At 34.3% G+C, this 23,395-nt stretch overlaps 1 protein-coding gene and 1 non-coding gene across 2 annotated transcripts; one reads left to right on the top strand and one right to left on the bottom strand.

The window, feature by feature from the left end:
• Positions 1-8,271: 8,271 nt before the first annotated feature.
• Positions 8,272-8,344, bottom strand: TRNAT-UGU (transfer RNA threonine (anticodon UGU)). The gene has a single exon. It is a non-coding gene; the product is annotated as a tRNA-Thr (tRNA).
• Positions 8,345-21,564: 13,220 nt separating this feature from the next.
• Positions 21,565-21,909, top strand: LOC138339274 (uncharacterized). Its single transcript, XM_069290861.1, has one exon. The coding sequence runs from the start codon at positions 21,565-21,567 to the stop codon at positions 21,907-21,909; it is 345 nt and encodes a 114-aa protein (XP_069146962.1).
• Positions 21,910-23,395: the final 1,486 nt, after the last annotated feature.

The raw sequence follows: 23,395 nt of genomic DNA, 5'->3' as shown, positions 1-23,395 counted from the left end.
CTACCTTTCTCTCAAACAAATATTACGATTAAAGCAATTTTTTCGAAACATCGATAAGCTTAAGGGGATAAAACACCTGCCACCCTAATGTAATTACTCTCTTAAGCTAGATAGGTAGAATTGAGTTTTAGATTCACTCTCTTGAGCTGGAACGCATATCAACCCATTATCTATAAACGTTAATCAAAAGATTTGACTCCAAAATCACACTCTCAAGCATGTCAGGGATTGTAAACTAGAATTACATTGCATATATAATAAAATGATTATAAAACTAATAATGATTAAACCATGTTAAAACAACATTTTTATCATAAAACAACAATACTGATAATAGAATTACATAAATAGACACATGATCACACCCCAAGCATTGGGGTTTTAGATACACATCATAAAAATAGAAAAAAGAATACCAAATACATTATCCAAAATTTGGGGAAAGGTTCATTACTCTTTAAAACTGTCCAAATTGAGTAAATACAGAAACACATTTGCAAATGTTCAAGTTTGAACCTAAAAAGATGTGAAGTATACAATGGAACCTCCAAAACTGAGAGAAAATTTTAAATTTAGAACTTAGGGAATAAGAAATTTGAATAGTGTCTAAAATTTCATCTTAAATTCCAATTCATCAGCACACAACTTTTTCGTAAGAATCCACTATGTGAAATAAGTTGGGCCTCTACGAACAGGTCGGTGATCCACTATTTTCTCCAATCCGTTGCTGGTTTGCATTGGTTATTTTCCCTTAGGTTTATCTGACTTGAGTTGATCAAGGTTGCCACCGCGGAGTCGTTAAGCTATTTGCCGACTACTCAATTCTTTCGCCAAGTTTGTTCTTCCCCATGACTAATATGATAGAACTTTGGGCGGGCTAAAGAGTCACTTGGTGGTTTATCGAGTGGTGTAGGCGATCAGCAGGATCAATTCTCTTCACTTTTCCAGCATTTTTTCTCATTTTTGCCCAATAGTGTCCTTCCTTTATTCCTTAGCCTACATACATATAAATCAATGTTCAAAGAATCCCTTATCTCATAAATTAAGCATTTGAGGATACTAAAAGTATCTAAACCAATCCCTAAATATGTCTAAATCTTAGACTCAATAGTATATGTTGGGTAGTAACGAGAACTTGTCCATATTGAATAATTATAATGATGAAAAAGGGTAATAAAAGGTAATATAATTATTTATTTCTGTATGATGTATTGAGAATGGTTTGAAGAATTATTGGTTTATTAGTGATATTGTATCATGATTATCTTGTTGTGAAATGTGCATTCTTATAGCAATAGTCATCTCCTCAATATTTGTTTGAACATCTCGTTTGAATTGGTTATGGGACATGGTTGCTACAAATGTTATGTGCATTCCGGAAGAATTTAAAATTAAAGAGCACGTACATTTTTGAGGGATATCCCATGCACCATGACTGATATTATGATTAATGGATGCTTCGTACGTAACCATTTATGGTTCAAGGGATATGTCTAACACTGTGACATATTTGTAGCATGTCATATTCCATGACGAATTTTATTATAGAAAGTCATGCCGTAAGCTGCATTGGATGCATAGAAAGATAGGTCCCTCATATGTGTCCAGGACTAGAATACATGTGGTGCGTATCACTATCACGACCCAAGAGCACCCCCATGTTGTTACGCGGCGTAGTTGACCTTTCCGAGGTCTTATAGAAGCCCCTTAGAATTCATTCATCACATAGATATGAAAAGAAGTGCGGAATTAAAACTTTCCACAGTAAAGTCAATAAGGAAACGCTTTTCTAGAACATATGAAGAACGAAGTATCATCACAAGTCATCTTAGACATATCTTATTCTCATAGGGTCATAACCCTTACATTGAAAGAAAGATACTAGTTTTTGTACAAAGTCCTTAATGAAAGAAAACTAGAAAGAACATACATGTCCTCGAACATATGAGGACATACGAAGGTCCTTGAGAGAACAATCTAAGCCTGATCTTCAACTCTAGGATCCTCACTTTCCACACCAAAACTTGTAGAAATATAGAAGAATATGGAGTTAGTACAATTAAGCACCGAGTATGACCATCATGCAAAAACATGCTTTAAAGAGGACATTTTAGTTGAAGTATGTTTTTCATGATATTTTGATAAAAATTCATGAACCAAGTGTCAAATACATCATTTAAGTCAATCTTCATGATACAAAGTATACTTCGTATAATTCTCAAAATATGACCACATTCATTAAGTTACCCATAACCATTTAGACCATATATCCACACTTAATCTAAGACCCACCAAGATAAGACATTAATAGACCGCCCATACAACCTTTTTAATATACACCTAACTTTTCCTTAAGACTACAAAACATAAGGATATTTACTTTCCATCACAATTCAACAATTCAATATTAAATACTAGAGATACTAGAGGAAACATTCGTGCATTAAAGAACTTCACATAAAGACCATCACCTACGATAATTCTAAGGTACACTAGTGCAATAAAATTAGAATCACATTATACTAGTCCTACTTAGTTCTTCTTTGGAACCACCCTAGACTAGGCACATCACATTCTACCATTCACATAACCTTCTTTAACATTAAACAGAACACCAACATTCTTATTCAACATTAGACATAAAGTAAACTTACTTCATTAATGTCATATAGAAACTCATCATTCATTAACATTGCAAAGACAGACCAAGACTTCCTCCAAATGCCTAATTGTCCAATGCATAAATGGTGAACCATTACACCACCAACCCTAAGTGGCACATCTTTCGAAGACCTAATTCATTACATTCATATTTGGGGGCAAGCTTTAACTGACATAGACCTTGAGACTATAACATGGAATCCCGATATTAACCCCTACTGGATGAGGGATCCCCACTTTCCTAAGGTAGATCCATTCGTGGAATACCAATATCTAATCCTATGAGGGCACATAGTGAAGGGAAACTGTGATTACTTCTAATTATTACACCTTAACTCACGAAGAGTATCCATATCAAGAGGTTACTTTTGGATACGATACCTCCACTCACGAAGAGTATGCACCCCTTTCGAAATCCTGTTAGTGATAAGCATTAACCCCGAGATGTATGATTTATATATGAAAAGTATAAGCTAAAGAGAATTCCTTACCGTGGAGACAATGGCTACAGAGCAAAAAGTTGTATTCAGTTCCTTGAAAATATCTTTCTTATGCTCATGTCAAGCATATTACTGGTTTTTTACTTTTCAATGTAGGAGATATAAATTAATTATAGGGTTACGAAACCTACAAATTGATACCAATTTCATTTTTTATTCAACTGATGGTTCTTGTTTAGCATAAGAAACTAGAATAGAAATTTTTTCTTTTGTATGTGAATTCAGGTTTATTCAACTCCGTGATGATTACATAAAAGTTCAGCTTGTTGTGGAATTAACTTAGTTGCATTATGAAGAAATATGCCAGTAGCATAGATAGATTCGGCAAAGCTCTTTTGGCTGATGTTCTGTGAAGTTTGAGTTAGTTTGTCCTAGTTCCAAATCTTATTTCGAGCTTACACTTGGTGATTCTTCAGTTTCCATTGAAACCTGCAAAAAAAATTCATGTGTGCGAGCTTTTGGCCCTTACAAAAGAGTATTCATTCTTCAAAACTAGTAAGATGGATAGTAATATGGTTTCTTTGCCCATACAGCAAATGAAGGTATCTTCCCATTTTTATTTCAAGGTTATATCCAACTTCTATATTAATGTTAGTATTTTCCAAATAACTTTCATCTTGATGTTAAATTATAGGCTCAAGAAGAATAACTCAAGAATTGACACACCACCATGTTTTTCTCATCTACCACCACGGAACCACCTACTCCTCCTTCGCCACCGCCAGAACAATTATCACCCCTTCTTCCACCATCAAAATAAACACAACCAACCTTCTCCTCTTTCACAACCACTATCTCCTTATCCAACTCCTTCTCCACCTCATTTTCTGCCAGTGATTTTAAACAATTGACGAATTTTCTGCAGCAACTATGAAGAATTCACTACAATAATTCAACTATTCTAGAAGTTGTTGCAACAATATAAGCAAGTCTTATTGTTGCTGTATCAATTGTTATGGTGATTGCAACAACTGCCTTATATTGCAATTGTTGTTACAACTATCATAATTGCTTGATTTTCTACATTTATTTATTGTGCTAGTGAACTTGGTTGCGCTTCGCGCAGTTATGAAAATAATTAAAATAAATTTATATTAAATCATAAAACATAAGCTATGAATAATAAATGAAATATAGCTCTGTTTTGTAAAAATTAGTTATTCCAAGTAATCTATAAGGTACATACTATTTAATTGAAATTATTAATTTTTTACATCAATATTTTTTAATTCGGACTTTTTCCTCCTCTTAGTTATAACTTCTTCATTACTTACTTTTTGTCTTTTTAATAACCTAAAGAATTATCATGTCAAAATCAGTAAAATAAAATAATTAAAATTAAAAAACAAAATAAGGTAAAAAAAAAATTGCTATGCAGAAAAAACTTAAAAATTTGCATACTTAAATTCCTAATTCTTCTAGTTGTGCTTATCGTATATACAAAAATATTAAAGAGTACATTTCACATTTAAAATAAATAATACATTTAATATACGAATTCCTAAGAATGAAGAGTCAGTGTAATTGAGAGGATTAAAAATGTGATTTTAATATTTTGACATTTGTACATTATGTAACAAAATAATTAAATATTAATCATAGAAAATGATAGGCCAATTTCCAAATAGGTAATTAAGACATTTATTTTAATAATAAGTTTAATAATAATTTGGAAGAAGAAGAAAATAAAATTACTAAAGTAAAGAGAAAAATACTACACTATTCTAGTCCAACAATTATTATGTAGATACATAGATATAATTTTATTAATCAACAATCGTTTTCAAAGAAAAACCAACACATTATTTTTGAAAAAGTTAACATTTACTCGGTATAAAAAAAATTATGCATGTAACAGTCCTAACTTTATCAAATAATATTGTTCTTGGAGAACACATACAATAACTAATTCAAATTGTTAAAAATAAGTAACAATAAATGTATCTCTATATATTTTAAATCATTCAAGTTTCAATTTGATCAAACTAATCTGATCATCTCTCTTGATGAAACTTCCACCGCCACTTATTTTCTTCTTCAATTTATCAAATTTGTACAAAACTAATCTACGTTGTCATAAAAAAATGTCTTCAACATGTCCTCGTGTTTTTCTACTATGATACAAAAATAATAAGTTACACATATATATGATGTTCATGAACACGGAGGCATATTTTTGCATCACTTTGTCTATATTCTCTCTTTTAGTTATTAAATACATGATTCATGAAGAGAATGAAGAAAACACAAACAAAAACGAAAAAAATATATATGAATATAAAAGAAGAAGGAAACCATGAAAATCAATATCAAACAACTTCATATATGATTGTGATTTATAGATTGCCCGATTCCTTAAAATTAGATAGAAGAAAGTTGAGAAGGTATATTATTTAAGTAAAGAATGCAAAGATGGAGGTTTTAATTTATAACCCATGAATTATAATTAAATATGATAAATTTTGAAATTGTTAAACAAATAATTAATGAAAAAATAAAAGAAGAAAACTAAATAAAAGAGAGAAAAAAGATATATATATTTTTAGGCTATAGATAGCTGTCACGTCACTTTTTGTATGTATATTTATAGAGCGAGAGGAAAATATTCTATTAATTGTTTGATAACTCTCAACAAAGTCATAAGTTATTATTTAAATCAAAATAAATTAATAACATACTAACGATAAGATTTTTATAAAGTATAAAATAAAGAGAAATTTTCTACAACTTTATTCATTAAGAATATTAAAAGAAAAAATAGAAACCAATGCAAAAAATTTCGAGCTCCTATCAACATTAATACACACAAGTCTATCACCATTCAATAGATTTTATTATTCAAGTCAAACTAAAATATTAATATAATAAATACCCATCAAAAACATAAATAATAAAAAGGCTAATGTGATAATTTCTATAAAGTCTTACAAATAAAGAGAAATTTTCTACAACTTTATTCATTCAAAATTAGAAGAAAAAATACAAAACCATTGCATAATTTTTTGACTTTCTTGCAACATCCATAGACACAAGTCAGTCACAATTCAATAGTCTTTATTTTATTATTCAAGTTAAACTAAAAAAAGAATATATCAAGTACAAATAATATTATTACTATGACTAATAATTATTAAAGGGGTTATGTGCCACGCCCTGAGCCTATACCTTGAACGTGGCCGACACCGAATGACAATTGTTTGTCTTGAGAGGAACCTTGTCCTGACTTACTTAAATCATTTGAAGACTTAATTCAATATAAGAATCATTCTCATGAAATATTCAAATAGATATCTTGGCCAAATGGCAATTAAGTGTAATATAAAATATATGAGATTACAAACAAAGAGAGACTAAAAAATAAACTATCTGACTGAATAATTGTATATGAAGCCTCTATAATACTAATATGGATGCTGGGAAGGATCCCACGACATCCTATAAAAGAAATCTAAAAAGCAGTAAATATGTGTCCTCCAAAATACAAGGAGGCTCATCACTAACACAGAGTGCTGAACTGGATAAACGAGGCGCTGGATGATGATGATCCCAATTATATGCATTTGTATCATGATACGATGCAGAGAAACTAGCATCATTACATTGAATGTACAAGTATGCGAGTTGGAATGCTAACAAACCTCAAACTTTAAAAGAGTAAGAAGTTACCTTGGCTCTGCTCAACTCATGAAAACATATCTTAATGTAAAGTAGATAGACATATGCAATATATATATATATATATATATATATATATATATATATATATTCTTTCATATTAGATTTCATTATTCTCGATTTCTCCATTTCTTATTGTGTGCCTTTCTAGAACCCGTCTAAATAATCTGTGTAGTACAAAGTTCATGATGCAGAACTCATTTGGTTCATCCTATTTGTGTGACCCATCCGAAAGAAGTATCTTCCAACTAAATGTGATAATTTCAATGAATCCCTAATTGTCTATTTTTGTTAAGCTTAATCTATAACAAAACATGCAATCCTTGAATATCTGAAATTGTCTAAGTGGAAATAGTTGTCTTATTATTTAATGAACATCTTGTATTTCATAATTCGGGGCAATATAATCCGTACGTATGGTCCATCCTATCAAACTTTCAGTTTGACTAGAATGATATTCTATTACTAGAAATTCATTTATTTTCAACCTTACCCATTTACTATCTATTATTTGATTGAATAATCCTTTATATCGGAATGGATGAAGGATCAAATGATTTTGTAATTCCTCTTGAGGGGATGAATCTTGATAAATTTGAATCATGATCTGGATTTTTGTTCATTCTTTGCGGTAATAATATCTCATGGTTTGCAGCGATAACTCGGTATATCTACAATATGACCATTAACTAAAATATGTCGATGGTTAACTAATTGACGGGTTGTGGCAATAGTGGAAGCCATACCCAATCTAAAAGGATGTTATACAAACGCATTTCAAGTAATTGTAGTAAAACTTGACCTGTAGACCCCTTGGCTTTTCTGGCTATACAAACGTATTTAAGTAATTGTCGTTCCGTAAGACCATAATAAAAACACAATTTTTGTTTTTCTTCTAGAAGAATATGATATTGAGATTTTTTACTGGAACGCGATTGGTTTCTAAGATCACTTTCAGTTCTATGATTTTTATTAGTTAGCCCTAGTAAAGCCCCCAACGACGTATTTTTTTGAATTGAGGTACTTGGTAACGTGACATAAAGACTCCTTATTCTTATTTAGTATTTCGAATTTATTCTTATTTCTACTTATTTTTTATGGAATTTTATTTTATATAATAATCCTAAACTAAAACTAAACTGAACTAAATGAAGCGAAGTTTACTGAAATAATGTACTTGTTCTATAAATACTATAAATAAAAGAAGAAATGGATGAAAAAGATAAATATACAGAACCCCTTCTATTATATATATATATATATATATATATATATATATATATATATATATATATATATAATTCTTTGCTGACATAATTGGAAGTTCCTATAATTAATTGATAGCTTTTGGAAAAGGAGGAAGGCAGAATTTCAATATGCTTTGATTTCAAAGGAACATTATCAATCATCTAAAAAATGAAAAAAATAAGGGAAAAGCCGACTATCGGAATCGAACCGATTACCATCGCATTACAAATGCGATGCTCTAACCTCTGAGCTAAGCGGGCCCACATCGCAGAAATCTTATATGCATAGTAATTAACTAAACTACTAGAATTGGAATCTTAGTTATTAACTAGTCAATTTCTATTGAATATTCTAGAGCATAAGGATTAATATAGCGATCTAGAATTTCGATTTCTCACAATTCTAACACTAATATTATTAACTAGTGATTGTAAATATTGTTAATATTCTTTGATTTTCAATTTGAATTGAATGGTAAATATTTTTTAATTTATTTGGCATTTGAAATACTTTTTATCACAATTCTATATTATATTCTATATTTGTACATTTTATTCTATATCATATATATCTCTTATTCTATATTTATTTCAAATTCTAATTGTTTAATGGAATGGTTAGTAATAACTAATGAGACATTCCTCGGCTTTCAGGGGAAAGTGTAGATAAAAAACAAGAATAGATCATTCAAGTATTCCAAATTGAATGGGAAAATGACATGAAGCGAGACTTATAGATCGGATATATATCCATCTATATTGAATTGCGGATTCCGAAATGATAAAATAATTTTTGATTGGAAAAAAAGTTTCTCCTATAAAAGATAGTTAATAAAATCAGAGAGGAGAAAACACATTTTCGAGATAGGAATCGGTATCTAATGAATTCAATTGTTCCACTATGAACGAAAGAAAAATAAAAGGAATGAAATCACAACGAGATCCTAATCTCAAAACAAAAAGAAAGGGGGATACAGTGAAATTGGAAGACGCTACAGACTTAATTGGATTGAGCCTTGGTATGGAAACATACTAAGTGTTCACTTTCAAATTTACAGAAACCTTGGAATTAACAAAAATGGGCAATCCTGAGCCAAATCATGTTTTCTAAAAACAAACAACGGCTCAAAAAAAAATGATAGGTGCAGAGACTCAATGAAAGCTATTCTAACAAATAGAGTTAAATGCGTCCGTAGAGGACTCTTTACATCGATACTTCAGAAAGAAAAAGAATGAAGTGAAGGATAAACATATATACATACGTATTGAATGCTTTATCAAATGATTAATGACGACCCGAATCCGTAGTTTTTCTATAAGAAATCGAAGAATTGCTGTGAATTCATTCTAAATTGGAGAAAGAATAGAATATTCATTGATCGAATCCTTCACTCCATAGTGTGATAGATCTTTGAAGAACTGAATAATCGGACGAGAATAAAGATAGAGTCCCGTTCTACATGTCAATACCGACAACAATGAAATTACAGTAAAAGGAAAACCCATTGACTTTAAACATCGTGAGGGCTCAAGTCCCTCTATCCCCAAAAAGACTATTTAACTCCCCAACTATTGATCCGACCCCCTTTCCTTACCGGTTCCAAATTTCATATCTTTCTCATTCACTCTATTCTTTTAGAAATGGAACTTTTTTGTAAGCGTAGATGGCTTTGTCTTATCACAATTTGATATCTATGATAGACATCAAAATGAACATCTTTGAGCAAGGAATATATAGTTGAATGATTCCTGATTAATACAATATCATTACTCATACTGAAACTTAAAAAGTCATCTTTTTGAAGATCGAAGAAATCCTCTGGCTTTGATAAAAATTTTACTCAACTTTTGTCCTTTTAATTGACATAGACCCCAGTTATGTGATAAAATGAGGAAAATACGAAAAGGACTCTATCCTCATGTTAGAGGCTCCAATCAAGATTGGAAATAGCAGGGGTAGCTAAGTTTGTAGAGCAGAGGATTGAAAATCCTCGTGTCACTAGTTCAAGTCTTGTTCTTGGCACATGATTAAATTGTATAGGTCTCTCTTCCCTATAATGAATTTCTAATTAATTTATGTTATTTCACATACATATTTTTTTATTGTCTAGATTAGAATAATAGCTTTATCCAATTTAGCGAGATATACCCCATCTAGAACATAGATGGGTAGAGTTTCTTAGATAAAGTATCTAAAAGAATTGGATTCTATCTACTCTTTTTTTCTCTGTTTGTTCAAACAAATTTGAATACGTAATACATATTAGAAAGATGTATTACATATTAGAAAGGTAATATTAGTAAATTGTGGGAAGTCTTAAAAGTAGAATCCGAATCTAGGGGGGTTGAAATAGCAAGATTCAACTCAGGTCCAAAGAAATAGAATCCGATATTATCTCATTTCTTTATCATTTATTTCATATAAGAATTCTTTATACTCGATTTCTCCATTCCTTTCTATATGCCTTTCTAGAACTTGTCTAAGTAATGTGCGCAGTACAAAGGTCATAATGCAGAACTCATTTGGTTCATCCTATTGGTGTGACCCATACGAAAGAAGTATCTTCCAACTAAATGTGAGAATTCTAATGAATCCCTTATTGTCTTTTATTGGAAGTCTTAATCTATAAGAAAACGTTCAACCCTTGAATATCTAAAATTGTCTAAGTGGAAATAGATTTCGAGCATCGTGTATTTTTATAAAAATTGGGGGAAATATAATTCTTACGTAAGGGCCATCCTATCCAACTTTCAAGCATTAAGATACGTTTCAAGCGTGAATGATTATCGTAAGAGATTCAAAACATATTATATGATTCTCGTTCTTGAAAATCCATGCTTTTCCAAACCCATAAAATAGATGGAATTCTATGATTCTTCCTAGAGGAAAATACTTTTATGCATAGCTCTTCTTGTTGAGCTACAACATCCTCTATTCTCGTAAGATGATACACACTAGCTAACAGCCCGCCAGGCGCTACATCATAGGAACATTGAGAGCGTAGATAGTTGTCCCCATATACATAAAAAATGACAATCCTCGGGCTTTATATGTAAAGTCTCTATTCCTTGGTAATCAAATCCCTAAGATCTATGAATTAGCCTATATATATATATATATATATATATATATATATATGTATAAATTTATTTCGTTAAAGAAAATGCAATAACAAACTCAAATTTAAATATATATAAAGAAATTTAGTTTGTATAGGAGATTGTTTAACCAAAAACCACCACTAGGAGCCTAAGAGGTGATACAAAGTCTTGCCCACACTACTAGAATTATCGTATACTTTGTCATTGTATAGAACTCCTTACCTTAGTGGATCCACTAGCCTCACTTACATGATCATCTTAAAAGTATGACCCGTTGATACCCATGATGACTTCATTGTTTTCATGGAGACTTGAATTAACATGAATGCTCATTCCCACATCGATGCTCAATACTACTCCCAAAATATACTTTAGCTCATTCTTTTATGGGAAAATGCACAAGTACCCCCTCAACCTATGCCCCAAATCTCACCGACACACTTATACTATACTAAGGTCCTACTACTCCCCTGAACATATTTTATAAGTAATTTTCTACCTCTTTTTAGCTTACGTGGCACTAGATTAAAAAAAAAGTCAACCATCATTGGGCCCACAAGATAGTGCCACGTAGGCTAAAAAGGGGTAAAAAATTATTAATAAAATAAGTTCAGGGGGGTAATAGGATCTTAGTATAGTATAAGTGTGTCTTTGATATTTCGGGCATAGGTTGAGGGGCTACTTGGGCATTATCCCTTTTTTAAAAACAAATTCATTTCATTGGTTTGAGATAATTGCTTAACACTTAGGTTTAAAAGCTCTCTTGGAATCAATGTTCCTTTCTTGTTCAAATCTCTTTTAAAAATCATAGTTTCCTTTAAACTTAAATATAAAAAACATTTATAAATTTTCACAGAATAATCATTACCCTTATAACTTTTGAGAAATGAACTCAACTCTTTTCTCTTTGCATAACTTGAAAACTTGAGTATTAATCTACTCTTAGGGAATACTTAGTTATCTTATATTTCTTTGAATGAAAGACTTCAACTAAACTTGAAGCTTGAGCCTTAAAATGCAGTTTAAAGGTTTAGTAAATACTCTTGAAAATCTTTAAGAACATTGTTTTGACTTACTTCTTAGCTTTAGACTTGACTCTAACTTCTTTGACTTTGATTCTAACTTCCCTTGCATTGGATTATGGATTCAAGGTTATGATTTGTGTTCTTTGATGATTTATAGGTGTTTATAAATCATTTGATGTAATTAGAATCAATGGAAGTTATTATTGTGCCTTAGAATGACTTAAAAAGGCTAAATTACGAAAACTCAGCGAAAACCGCCGTTTCAGGCGCATTCAGGGCACGCTTCGCCAGACCATTATTTTTAAGGACTCATCCCGGTGCACTGAAGGTGCGCCGCCCAAGGCCCCCCAGATGCATATGGGGGCGTCGCGCTTGGTGCTTCCTAGGTGTGGGTGACGAACTTATCTGTTCGTCTTTTAAAGCTAAATTCGCTAAACCTCCCCAGTTCTTATCCAAAACCCTTAGGATAATAAATACCTTAAATACCCAAAATATCTAACCAGAAAACAACATCGAAAACTACGAATTAACGTGAATGGGCATTCAAACAACTCAACCAAATAGGGATTTGATAATATTCATCAAGAATTTGCTTCTAATCATGTAAACAATTCTAAAACCACTGAATTGAAATAAGATTCGTGTGCTAAAGAATTAAACCAACACGAAATATATCACATACCTTGATAGGGATCACCCCGACGAATTCAACTCGAAATTTCTTGGCATTCTTGTCGAAACCTTGATCTTTTTCCCTTTTTCTTTTTCTCTTTTGTATTCTCCAAGACCTAAATGTAAAGTTAATTTTCTAATGTGAACTAAAACTTGTTTTTAAATAAAATTAATCCTTAAAATGAAATACCAAATTAATTGGTGAAAAGACTAGTTTGCCCTTCCTTAAATTCGGATTGGGACCTTCCTCAATCCAACAACCCAATATCCGATACACTTATCTCCCTCATAAAATATCAAAAATGCGCAAACTTGGAGGTTTAATAAAGATGTCTCCAAAGGATTTCAAACCATATCAAGAACTACCTCTAACTCATTATGAGCTAGAATTTATGGTCGTTCGAAAATTACCAAAACCCACAACTTAAGCATAGAAAATTTTCCTGATTTTTTCCTTTCTTTCAAAAAATGATTATTTCTAGTTTCATAGGTATTTAGAGTTATGAGATGTTACAATATCTCCCTCTTGAGAATATTTGTCCTCGAACGATATTTCTTTCACTTAGGTAAGAATAGTAGCCTCAAGTTTAACACTAAACAATTAAAAGCAAGTAACAACATTCTTACTCGTAGTTTATAAAGTACTAAGAAGTGAATTAGTATGTTCATCTGCATTATCTTCGGATTCAAAGAGATGTCGATATCTCTGATTCATATCCTTGTCAGTTTTTCGAGTCGCTTCATCAACAAATTTTTCTTCCAAGGAACTTTGACTGACACAACCTCCTTTGTTCTCAACGTGCGGACTTGACGATCTAAAATATGAACCGGAATACATTACAGGAGAAGCTATTATTAATCTCAAAATTTTCAGTTGGTGCAATCAATGAAGGATCACCCATGCACTTCTTCAACATGGAGACACAAAATACTGGATGAACCGCTGCTAGCTCTTGTGGTAGCTCTAACTCAAAAGCTACCTTCCCAAGAATTCATTATATTCTATCAGGTCAAACATACCAGGGACTAAGTTTCCCCTTCTTACCAAGCCTCATAACCCCTTAATGGGTGAATGTTTTAGATGTACCCAATCATCAACTTCAAAATCCAAAGGTCTTTTGCTAACATCTTTGTAGGACTTTTGATGACTCTGTGTCGTTTTCAATCTCTCTTGAATCACCTTCACCTTCTCCATGTTAGTGAAATACATCTTGTTTGATCAACCCTACTTCACAATCATCAAACCACCTAATAGAAGATCTGCATCTTCACCCATAAAGATCCTCATATACAAATATATATATATATATATATATATATATATATATGTATATATATATATATATATATTTGGATGCTCAAATAGTAGATGTTATTATTGGCGAACTCAATAAAAGGTTGTGATCATCCCAATTCTTTTGAAATTAATCACACAAAGCCACAACATATATTCTAAGGTCTGGATAGTACGATCTGCTTCCCCATCAATCTAGCATGAAAAACAGTGCTTAAGTTCACCTTTTAACCCAAACATTTTAAGAAAGTCTTCTAGAACTAAGTGATAAATTGGGCACCTCTATCTAAAATGATCGAAACTTGGACTCCATGGAGTCTCACCACCTATTGATTGCATAACTTCACATAATCCTCTGTGGAATGAGTGGTCTTTACCAACAAAAAGTGGGATGATTTTGTTAGTCTATCAATAATATTCAAAATTAAATCATGTTGCATGCGAAAACGTGCAAAGACTATGATGAAATCCATATTAATCACATCCTACTTCTATTCCGGAAGTTATATATTTTGATCCAACCCTCTAGACCTCTGTATTCTACTTTAACTTGCTAGAATTTCGGGCACCTTGCAACAAACTCAACAATGTCTTTCTTTACACCTTCTAACCAATATACCTCTCTAAAATTGTGGTACATCATTTTGGAACCCAGATGAATAGAATAAATGGAGCTATGAGCCTCCTTCATGATCCTCTCTGGGACTGTATCCACCCTAGGAACACACAACCTTCTTTGATATATCATCACACCATCTCGTCCTCGTGCAAAAGTAACACTCTTTGCTTATGAACATTTTCATTTAAATCACAAAAAATGGGTTCTTGGTCTTGATTCTCATTCACTTCTGACACTAAAATAATGACTCAGCCACATTGGTCACCACTATCTCTCCTTCTATGGAATCCATAAGCCTAGGTCCCAAGCGTGCAAGTCTGTGAACATCTTTAGCTACCTCCATCTTTTCTTCCTCAATGTGGGCGATGGATAACCTTCTTAAAGAATCAGCAACCACATTAGCCGTATCTAGGTGGTAAGGAGTACTCATTTCATAATCCTTAAACAGTTTTGAACTTCCTATATCTGCGATTGAGAATTTTCTAGGTGAACACTTATTATAGGCTCTTATAATAAGTGAATATATCAACATGAAACCTTACTAGTAGTGACACTATATTTTTATGTCAAAAACTATAGTAACCAACTTTAAGTAATGGGTTGGGTAATTCTTCTCACGAAACCTTTCATTGTTTTGAGGCATAAGCTATAACGTTGTCGTTCTGCATTAACACACAACCCAACCCAACTCTAGATGCATTATAGTACACCACAAAACCTTGAGAACCCTTTGGTAAGCTCAAACTCAGGGCAGTAGTTAACCTCATTTTCAATTCTTGAATACTTTTTTCACAAGCTTCAGACCATTGAAACTTAACTATATTCTAAGTCAACTTGCTTAAGGGAGAGGAGATAGATAAAAACCCCTAAAAAACCTTCTATAGTACCTAGCCAAATCCAAAAAATATCTAATATAAGTTGGAGAGGTGGGCCTAAGCATTTTATTAATTGCTTCTATCTTTTGATTATCAACTCTAATCCCATCATGATAAATTATGTGGCCCAAGTATGCCAAAAACTCAAGAAAAAACCAACACTTGGAGAACTTGGCATAATACTCCTTATCTTTCAAAGTTTGAAGGACTATTCTGAGATGGATAGAATGATTTTCTCCACTCCTTGAATATATTAGTATGTCATCAATTAGAACAATTACAAACATATCTAAATAAGGGTAAAAGATTCTATTAGTTAGATCCATGAGCGATGCTACTGCATTGGTCAACCAGAAAGACATGACAAAAAATTCATAATGCCCATATTCTGAAAGTTGTTTTTAGAATGTCACATTCCCTAACTTTGACTGATTTTAGCCAGATCTGAGATTTATTTTTTGAGAAACATTTTGCCGAATGAAACCTTTATCTAACAGGATACTTATCGTGATGGTAACCTTATTCAATCAATGGTAGTCTATACACATCCTAAGGGAATGAGACATTTTGTCGAATGAAACCTTTATCTAACAAATCTTTCAACTATTTTTTCAACTCTTTTAACTCTGCTGGTCCCCTTTTATTTGGTGGAATAGATATAGGATGAGGATTTGGAATGATTTTTATGCCGAAGTTCAATTCTCTCTCATGAGGGACTCCGACTACTTATTACAAAAAAACTTATGGAAACTCCTTTACAATAAAAAGTGATTGAATGAAAGGTATCTTATCACTTGAGTTATTAACTTAGACTAAGTGATGCATATATCCATTTGAAACTAACTTTCTCGCCTTAAGGTACGGAATGAAACAACCCTTAGGCACTGCTGAACTACAACTCCACTTTATAATTTGCTCATTAAGAATCTTAAACTTGACAACTCGAGTACTACAATATACTGATGCATAACAGGAGCGACGTCAGTCCATACCTTGAATGACATCAAAATCTATCATGTCTAACTCTACTAAGTCAGCCATGGTGTTTTTTGATTGAATGAAATAGGACAATCACGATAGACATTTTCCTCTAGAATAAACTCTCTTACAGGTGTAGAAACACAAAAATATTCACAAGGTTTTTTTGGAAGGATCTTAAAATTTATTGCAACATAAGGAGTTACAATAGACAAACTTTCTATTGTGTCTAGCAAAGCACAAATATCAAATGTAAAGACTTTGATCATATTGGTGACGACATATGAGTACTTCTCTTGATCATGGCGACTAATGATTGCATAAAAGAGGTTTTCCCATCTGCCTATACCAAAAGCGGCTCCTCTAGGTGCAGCCTTGTCTTGTGGAGCAACTGATGAAGATTGGGCTCTATTACCCGAATTTCTACTACCCTGCCAGTTTTTGGAGAACTCTCACATGAAAATTCCCTCCTGACCACACTTGAAATTGTAACGACCTGTTTAGTCGTTTTGAGCAGTAGAGTATTTCTGGTAATAACTGTCTGAGTCGACGGATCCCATGACGGGCCGTCATGGGCACGACGGACCGTTGAGGGGGTCTCGTTCCAAAACACTTAGAATTCTGAAATGTGGGTACTGAGATCGACTCTCTGAACATTGTGACGGAATAGCAGGTCGGACCGTTGTTGGCACTGCGGACCGTCACAGATATTTCCACAGAATTAACCCTCAGAGTTTTGTGACGGACCTGTAGGACGGACCGTCACAGTCATGACGGACCGTCACATGTTGCATAACCCTGACTGGGTCGGATTTCTGTTAAAATATTGAGGGGCGTTTTGGTCTATTCATGCTTATAATTATAAATTAGTGGGTTAATGTTAATAATTCAATTACTTGGGGGTTAAAGGAGATAACCTTGAAAAAAAAAGTGGGTTATTTTATCATCTTCTATACTTAATTATATGCTAATTAGGGTAAAAGAAAAAGGGTTTGAATAAGAAAAATAGAAATAACAAGGAGAGGGAGAAACGAACGATCAAGAGAAAGAGAAAATGAAGAAGAACGCAGCTTTTGGAAAGTAGATTGCTTGATCACAATTCTTCGGTGGAGGTAGGTTATGGTTTATACTATCTTATAGTAAACTCTTAATAGCGAATGATATGTGTTGGGTAGTATTCTAAAGTCTTGTATATGCTTAATTGGGTGCTAGTATGATGTTATTATGTAACGGTAATGGATTGGGAAAATGAGGCTCTGAATCTTAAATCTTAAATTTACTTTGTTAATATTGATGCCTTGGTATAAACGAAGTCTTGATGAACTAAAGTAATGAGATTAGAGGATCGGGTGTCACGTTCCGACACCAGGATAGTATTGATGGATCGGAATGTCACGTTCCGACACCAGGATAGTAGAGGACCGGAATGTCACATTCCGACACTAGGATAGTATTGATGGATCGGAGTGTCACATTGCGACACCAGGATAGTAGAGGATTGGAGTGTCACGTTCCGACACCAAGATAGTATTGATGGACCGGAATGTCACGTTCCGACACAAGGATAGTAGAGGATCGGAGTGTCACGTTCCGACACCAGGATAATAAAGAGAATGAATCTTGAAATATGTTAATATACTCAATATAAAAAACCTGTTTCCCAAATGAGTATGGTGTGGAAACTTGAGTTCTCATAGATGTGCTTGGTGTTGTGACTAAGGGTTATGGTAATTGTTGTTGTCACCTGTTAAGAATATTAATTGATTTTATGTTATTATCTAATATATATTGCTTTCTATTTTCAGTTGGCCGATGATACCTACTCAGTACTTGTGTTTTGTACTGACCCCTACTTGTATTTGTTTTCTTTTTATTTGTGGAGTGCAGCAAATGTACCATCGACTTCGACTCAACCGCAACTCTAGCCAGACATCAGCATAATCAGATTTTAGGGTGAGCTATTATTCCTAGCTTGGACTCGATTCTTTCCTTCGCATCTTGATGTCTTGAAGTTCGGACATAGACCATCTCTTTTACTTATTTTAGCTTCTTAGGTACTCTTAGATTTAGTAATTTGAGGATAGATGTTCTTGTGATGATGACTTCAAGATTTTGGGAATAACATGTATTTGAGTTTTTAGAATTTATTAATCTATTTTCATTAATGAGTTTTAAGTCTTCCGCATTATATTCTGTTTATTATGGTTGAAATGTTTGAGTTTAGATTGGTTGGTTCGCTCACATAGTAGGATAAGTGTGGGTGCCACTCGCGGCTCGTTTTGGGTCGTGTCAAACTTGATATCATAGTATTAGGTTTGTGCTAAGAGAATGGTTAGTAAAGGGTGTTTAGCTTTCATGGCACACCTCAGGGATGATACTACCCAAGTACCTTCAATTGAGTCGGTTTCGATAGACCGTGAGTTTCTAGATGTGTTTCCCGCAGACCTTCAAGGTATGCCACCAGATAGAGATATTGAATTTTGCATTGATCTTGAACTGCGTACTCGCCCCATTTCCATACCCCCTTATAGAATGGCTCCTGCGGAATTAAGGGAGTTAAAGGCTCAACTTCAAGAATTGTTAGGGAAAGGCTTCATTAGACCAAGTGCATCTCCTTGGGGTGCTCCTGTTTTATTTGTGAAGAAGAAGGATGGAAGCTTTCGGATGTGCATAGACTACAGACAATTGAATAAGGTAACTGTTAAGAACAAGTATCCTCTTCCTCGCATCGATTATTTGTTCGATCAGTTACAAGGTGCTTGTACCTTCTCGAAAATCGATTTGAGATATGGTTATCATCAATTGAAAATACGAGCAACAGATGTGCCCAAGACTGCTTTTCGGACCAGGTATGGGCATTATGAGTTCTTAGTAATGTCTTTTGGGCTTACAAATGCCCCTACCGCTTTCATGAGCTTGATGAATGGGATTTTTAAGCCATATATGGATCTCTTCGTTATCCCATATATGGATCTCTTCGTTATCGTATTCATTGATGATATACTGGTATACTCAAAGAGCAAGAAAGAACATGAGGAGCACTTGAGAATTGTATTGGAAATGTTAAGGGAGAAAAAGCTTTATGCCAAATTCTCCAAGTGTGAGTTTTGGATAGATTCAGTGTCCTTCTTAGGGCACGTAGTTTCTAAGGATGGAATGATGGTGGAACCATCTAAGATTAAAGCAGTGAAGAGTTGGGAAAGACCTACTATTGTTACAGAGGTAAGGAGCTTTGTTGGTCTAGCTAGCTACTACCGCCGATTTGTCAAGTGATTTTCTTTCGTTGCTTCCCAATTGACAAATTTGACTAAGTAGAGTGTTCCATTTATATGGTCGGACGAGTGTGAAGAAAGCTTTCAGAAACTCAAGACCTTGTTGACTACTGCACCAATCTTTACCCTGCCAATGGAAGGTAAGAATTTCATCGTCTATTGTGATGCATCCTATTCGGGTTTGGGTGTAGTGCTAATGCAAGAGAAGAATGTAATTATTTATGCCTCGAGGCAATTAAAGGTGCATGAACGTAATTATCCGACCCATGATTTGAGTTTGCTGCGGTAGTGTTTGCATTAAAGCAATGGAGGCACTATCTATATGGGGTTAAGTGTGAAGTCTATACGGATCATCGTAGCCTACAGTATGTTTTTACTTAGAAAAATTTGAATTTGAGACAGAGGAGGTGGATGCAACTACTGAAAGACTACGATATCACTATTTTGTACCACCCAGGAAAAGCTAAAGTCGTGGCAGATGCGTTATGTAGAAAAGTAGGGAGCATGGGAAGCCTAGCTCACTTACAGGTTTCCAGACGCCCATTGGCTACAGAGGTTCAGACTCTGGGTAATGACTTGGTGAGACTAGAAGTAAATGAGAAGGGAGGATTTTTGGCCTGTGTGGAGGCAAGATCTTCCTTTCTTGACAAGATTAAGGGAAAGCAGCTCACTGATGAGAAACTGATCCGGATCCGAGATAAGGTGTTGCGTGGAGAGGCTAAAAAAGCACAAATCAATGAGGATGGTATTTTGAGAATTAAGGGAAGGGTATGTGTACCCCGTGTCGATGATTTGATTCACACTATTCTTACAGAGGCTCATATTTCAAGGTATTCTATACATCCTGGTGTAACCAAGATCTATCGTGACCTAAAGCAACATTATTGGTGGAGTAGAATGAAGCGTGACATTGTTGAGTTTGTTGCTCAATACCCGAATAGTCAGCAAGTAAAGTATGAACACCAGAGGCCTGGAGGGATACTTCAAAGAATGCCCATTCCTGAATGAGAGTGGGAGAGAATTACAATGGACTTCGTGGTTGGTCTTCCCAAGACAATGGGTAAGTATGACTCCATTTGGGTAATTTTTGATAGGTTAACTAAGTCTGCTCACTTCAATCCGGTCAAGGTTACTTACAATGCAGAGAAGTTAGCCAAACTTTACATCTCGTAAATTGTTCGATGGCATGGGGTTCCACTCTCCATCATATCAGATAGAGGTATGCAGTTTACTTCTAAATTTTGGAAAACATTGCACGCGGAATTGGGTACTAGGTTGGACCTTAGTACTGCATTCCATCCTCAGATCGATGGTTAGTCTGAGCGAACGATTCAAGTGTTGGAGGATATGCTTCGTGCATGTGTGATAGAATTTGGTGGCCATTGGAATAGCTTCTTACCCTTGGAAGAGTTCTCCTACAACAATAGCTATCACTCAAGTATTGATATGGCCCCATTTGAAGCACTGTATGGGAGAAGATGTAGGTCTCTCATTGGATGGTTTGACGCATTTGAAGTTAGACCTTGGGATACTAACCTTCTGAGGGAATTTTTAGATAAAGTGAAATGCATTCAAGAAAAGCTTTTAGCGGCTCAAAGTAGGCAGAAGGAATATGCAGATCGGAAGGTTAGAGACTTGGAGTTTATGGAGGGTGAGCAAGTTTTGCTTAAGGTTTCGCCCGTGAAAGGGGTGATGAGGTTTGGTAAGAAAGGTAAGCTTAGTCAAAGGTATGTTGGTCCATTTGAAGTTCTGAAGCGCGTGGGGGAGGTAGCTTATGAATTGGCCTTGCCCCTACGACTGTCAGGAGTGCATCCGGTATTTCATGTGTCTATGTTGAAAAGATACCATGGGGATGGAAAATACATTATTCGTTGGGATTCAGTTCTACTTGATAAGAATTTGTCTTATGAGGGGGAGCCAGTTGCTATTTTAGATAGAGAAGTCCGCAAGCTGAGGTCAAGGGAGATTGCATCAATCAAAGTTCAATGAAAGAATCGACCAGTTGAAGAATCCACTTGGGAGAAGGAGGCTGATATTCAAGAAAGATACCCACACCTGTTCACATAATCAGCTACTCCTTCTCGCCCTTGTTTTTCTTCTTGTGATTGTTCGAGAACGAACGATGGGTAAATTGGTATCTGTTGTAACGACCTTTTTAGTCTTTTTTAGAAGTAGAGTATTTCTTGTAATAACTGTCTGAGTCGACGGATCCCACGACGGGCAGTCATGGGCACGACGGACCGTCGAGGGGGTCTCGTTCCAAAACACTTAGAATTCTGAAATTTGGGTACTGAGATTGACTCTCTGAACTTTGGGACAGAATGGCAGGACGGACCGTCGTTTGCACGACCGACCGTCACAGATCTTTCCACAGAATTAACTCTATGAACTTTGTGACGGACCTGCAGGACGGACCGTCACAGTCATGACAGACAGTCACAGGTTGCGTAACCCTGACTAGGTCGGATTTCTGTTAAAAGTTTTATGGGGCGTTTTGGACTATTCATGCATATAATTATAAAGTTAGTGGGTTAATGTTAATAATTCAATTACTTGGGGGTTAAAGGAGATAACCTTGAAACAGATAGTGGGTTATTTTATCATCTTTTATACTTAATTATATGCTAATTAGGGTAAAATAAAAAGGGTTTGAATAAGAAAAATAGAAAGAACAAGGAGGGGGAGAAACGAACGATCAAGAGAGAGAGAAAACTAAGAAGAACGCAGCTTTGGGAAAGTAGATTGCTTGATCACAATTCTTCAGTGGAGGTAGGTTATGGTTTATACTATCTTATAGTAAACTCTTAATAGCGAATGATATGTGTTGGGTAGTATTGTAAAGTCTTCTATATGCTTAATTGTGTGCTTGTATGATGTGATTATGTAACGGTACTGGATTGGGAAGATGAGGCTGTGAATCTTAAATCTTAAATTTACTTTTTTAATAATGATGCCTTGGTATAAAGGAAGGCTTGATGAACTAAAGTAATGAGATTAGAGGATCGGGTATCACGTTCCGACACCAGGATAGTATTGATGGATCGGAGTGTCATGTTCCGACACCAGGATAGTAGAGGATCGGAGTGTCACGTTCCGACACCAGGATAGTATTGATGGATCGGAGTGTCACGTTCCGACACCAGGATAGTAGAGGATCGGAGTGTCACGTTCCGACACCAGGATAGTATTGATGAATCGGACTGTCACGTTCCGACACCAGCATAGTAGAGGATCGGAGTGTCACGTTCCGTCACCAGGATAATAAAGAGAATGAATCTTGAAATATGTTAATATACTCAACATAAAGACCTGTTTCCCAAATGAGTATGGTGTGGAGCCTTGAGTCGTCATAGATGTGCTTGGTGTTGTGACCAAGGGTTATAGTAATTGTTGTTGTCACCTGTTAAGAATATTAGTTGATTTTATGTTATTATCTAATATATATAGCTTTCTATTTTGAGTTGGCCAATGATAC

The sequence above is a fragment of the Solanum lycopersicum genome, chromosome 11 (genome assembly GCF_036512215.1).
Source record: "Solanum lycopersicum chromosome 11, SLM_r2.1".
Classification (NCBI taxonomy): Eukaryota; Viridiplantae; Streptophyta; class Magnoliopsida; order Solanales; family Solanaceae; genus Solanum; species Solanum lycopersicum.
Note: the sequence above shows the minus strand (reverse complement) of the source record. Positions and strands in the feature narration are given on the sequence as shown.